The 3,191-nt window shown below is 41.6% G+C and overlaps 1 protein-coding gene across 1 annotated transcript; it reads right to left on the reverse strand.

The window, feature by feature from the left end:
• Positions 1-514: 514 nt before the first annotated feature.
• On the reverse strand, positions 515-1,462 carry LOC124505513 (olfactory receptor 5B12-like). Its single transcript, XM_047071478.1, has one exon. It carries the CDS (start codon positions 1,457-1,459, stop codon positions 515-517), a length of 945 nt encoding a protein of 314 aa, XP_046927434.1. The 5' UTR covers positions 1,460-1,462.
• Between the last annotated feature and the right edge of the window lie 1,729 nt (positions 1,463-3,191).

A 3,191-nucleotide genomic window follows, 5' to 3' on the forward strand; every position in this document is an offset into this window, starting at 1 on the left:
GAGTTTCTCATGAATTATTTAAGTGTATGCCTGTGCTTATACATACATGTGAGTATACATGTTCATGCGGGAGTGTGGATGAATATGCTTATTAAGAAGAATTTTTAGGAGTGCCTGGGTGGGTAAGTGTCTGACTCTTGACTTCAGGTCAGGTCATGATCTCACAGTCTGTAAGTTCGAGCCCTGCATTGGGCTCTGCACTGACAGTGTGGAACCTGCTTGGGATTCTCTCTCTCCCTCTCTCTCTGCCCCTTCCCAGCTTGCTCTCTCTCTCTCTCTCTCAAAATAAATTTTTAAAAAAGAAAAAAAAGAAGAATTTTTAAAATAATAACATTTATTGGTAATTCTTCTTAACCTATTGTTAGGTATTATATTTTTTAAGACTTTGGCTTTATAAACTCAATCAAGAGCTTGGAAAATTACTATAACAAATTAGAAATTTGTGGGCTGGACAAGCATTTTCTCTAAATAGATCTGAGGTGGATGAAAGTGCCTTATTGTTGATTCTTTATAATTAAAATATGAATCCTATAGAAGACTTTGCCTTCCCTATGGCCTTTTTAAAGGCACTCTTGACCTCTTTGTTCCTCAAGCTGTAGACCACAGGATTTAGCATGGGGATGACCATGGTATAGAACACGGATGCCACTTTGTCTGTGTCCATAGAATGGTTGGCGCTGGGCTGTAAGTACATGAAGGTGCCAGTCCCGTAGAAGATGGACACTGTAGTGAGGTGGGAGGTGCAGGTGGAAAAGGCCTTCTGGCATCCTTCAGACGAGCGCATCCTCAGAATAGTGGTAAATATAAACAGGTAGGAGATCAAGATGACCAAAACAGAAAAGAGATTATTCATGCCCACCACCAAAAAAATAACCATCTCACTGATGTAGTTGTCTGAACATGAGAGAGCCAGAAGAGGAGGAGCATCACAGAAAAAGTGATCAACCACACTGGCTCTACAGAAGGAGAGCCTGAAAATATTCCCAGTGTGGATGGATGCATTCAGGAAACCACAAATGTAGCAGCCCATGACCAGACTAGCACACATAACTGTCGTCATGGTGGTGGTGTAATGCAGGGGTCTGCACACTGCTACGTAGCGGTCATAGGCCATTGAGGCCAAGAGGAAACTTTCTACAGTGATAAAGGCTACAAAGAAAAAGAACTGGGTGACACAAGCATCATAGGAGATGACCCCGTCTCCTGTAAGTGATCCAGCCATGACCTTGGGAGTGATAGCAGTAGAGTAACCAAAGTCCACCAGAGACAGGTGACTGAGGAAAAAGTACATGGGAGTATGGAGACGAGAGTCCAAGAGAATCAGCACCATCATCCCCAGGTTCCCCATCAGAGTGACAAGATAAATGAGGGCGAAGATTAAGAAGAGAGGAATCTGCAGTTTCGGGTCATTGGTTAACCCCACAAGAATGAACTCAGTCACCTCAGTGCTGTTCTCCATGGGGATCAGTTGGGAATTATATGGCTGCCCTGTAGCAAGGAGAAAAATCGAATCAGAATTATAAATGGAGAGGACTCCGATGAAATCAGTCAGCATGTTCACTCTGTGCCTTATTTCAGTATTGCAAGAACTTGCTTCCAAGACTCTCTAAAACTAAAGCATGGTTGTGACAACAAAACACAATCTTTTTTTTTCAATTTTTTAACATTTATTTATTTTTTTTTTAATTTTTTTTTCAACGTTTATTTATTTTTGGGACAGAGAGAGACAGAGCATGAACGGGGGAGGGGCAGAGAGAGAGGGAGACACAGAATCGGAAACAGGCTCTAGGCTCCGAGCCATCAGCCCAGAGCCTGACGCGGGGCTCGAACTCACGGACCGCGAGATCGTGACCTGGCTGAAGTCGGACGTCTAACCGACTGCGCCACCCAGGCGCCCCAACATTTATTTATTTTTGAGACAGAGAGAGAGAGAGAGAGAGAGAGAGAGAGAGCATGAGTGGGGGAGGGGCAGAGAGAGGGAGGGAGACACAGAATCAGAGGCAGGCTGTCAGCACAGAGCCCTATGTGAGGCTCGAACCCACAAACCGTGACATCATGACCTGAGCTGAAATCGGAGGCTTAACCAACTGAGCCACCCAGGCGCCCCCAAAATGCAATCTTAAATTATTATACAAGATGTCAGAGAAAGGATTTGGAGATAACGCATCCCAGTCTCTTCATAGAGAACTGAATTAAGGTAAAAAGAAGAAAAGAATGGGCATATACAATGCCACCGGATTTATTGCTAAATGGAACAACACAGACTCCCAAGTCAAAGCTTACAAAACAAACACAAATTTTCTTTGTATTAAACTAGAATAGCTTAGGAAAATTAACGTGAAATTGAGTTAATTTTACTTCAAATAACCTTTTTTGTCTTGTCCATTGGGTCAAGAGCACTGTGATATGATAGTAAAAGATAGTTCAATAAAACATACCCTTAGTCAAAAATGGTCTTCGTACAGTATAGTACACATTATGTATAATTCACCATATGGTGGAAAGAGAGTGAAAATTTATGTACAAGGAATTAAAAACATCTAGGAGCACCTGGGTGGCTCAATCAGTTGAGTGTCCAATTCTTGATTTCAGCTCAGGTCATGATCTCATGGTAGTGAGATCAAGCACCGCATCAAGCTCTGTGCTGGGCATAGAGCCTACTTAAGATTCTCTCTCCCTCAGCCCCTTTCCTGCTCACACTTGCTCTCTCTCTCTGTCTCTAAAATAAATAAATAAATAAATAAATAGCATTAAAAACATCTAGAAAATAAGTTTTTAACTTTCGTTACATTAATAATGCTTTTAACTTTTGCATTTGGATATCCCTGATATGGGGCCATGTTAAGACCATGCTAAAAGGTTGCAAATCCCACCTCTACCATGTGGAGAATTTATGAACTTGGATAGTGTACAACATCGCTGGATATTGGTTATCAAAATGGGCTGATAATGCAAAATGGAACAATGTAAGTTGTTAGATGTTCTGATTTGGACAGAGTGCTTGATCTTATGTCTGTATGGAGAAGTAGATAATATAATATGGGGCTTACAGAGAAGGGTGAAATCAAAAGCTTGATATAATTACTTAGGCCATTTGCTTTCCTCCCAAACTCCTTCTATTCTCCTGTCATATACCCACCTCCAATTTATCGCACCAAGATATCTCTCTATTTACGAGTGGCCATTCCAGC

Source organism: Lynx rufus, unplaced genomic scaffold, assembly GCF_022079265.1.
Source record: "Lynx rufus isolate CCGP_SWC_20201006 ecotype Redwood Valley unplaced genomic scaffold, mLynRuf1.p SCAF_9, whole genome shotgun sequence".
In the NCBI taxonomy this organism is placed as follows: Eukaryota; Metazoa; Chordata; class Mammalia; order Carnivora; family Felidae; genus Lynx; species Lynx rufus.

Bases quoted from the DNA above. Each gene is read 5' to 3' on its own strand.
- LOC124505513 (XM_047071478.1), bottom strand. From the start codon at position 1,459: ATGGAGAACAGCACTGAGGTGACTGAGTTCATTCTTGTGGGGTTAACC.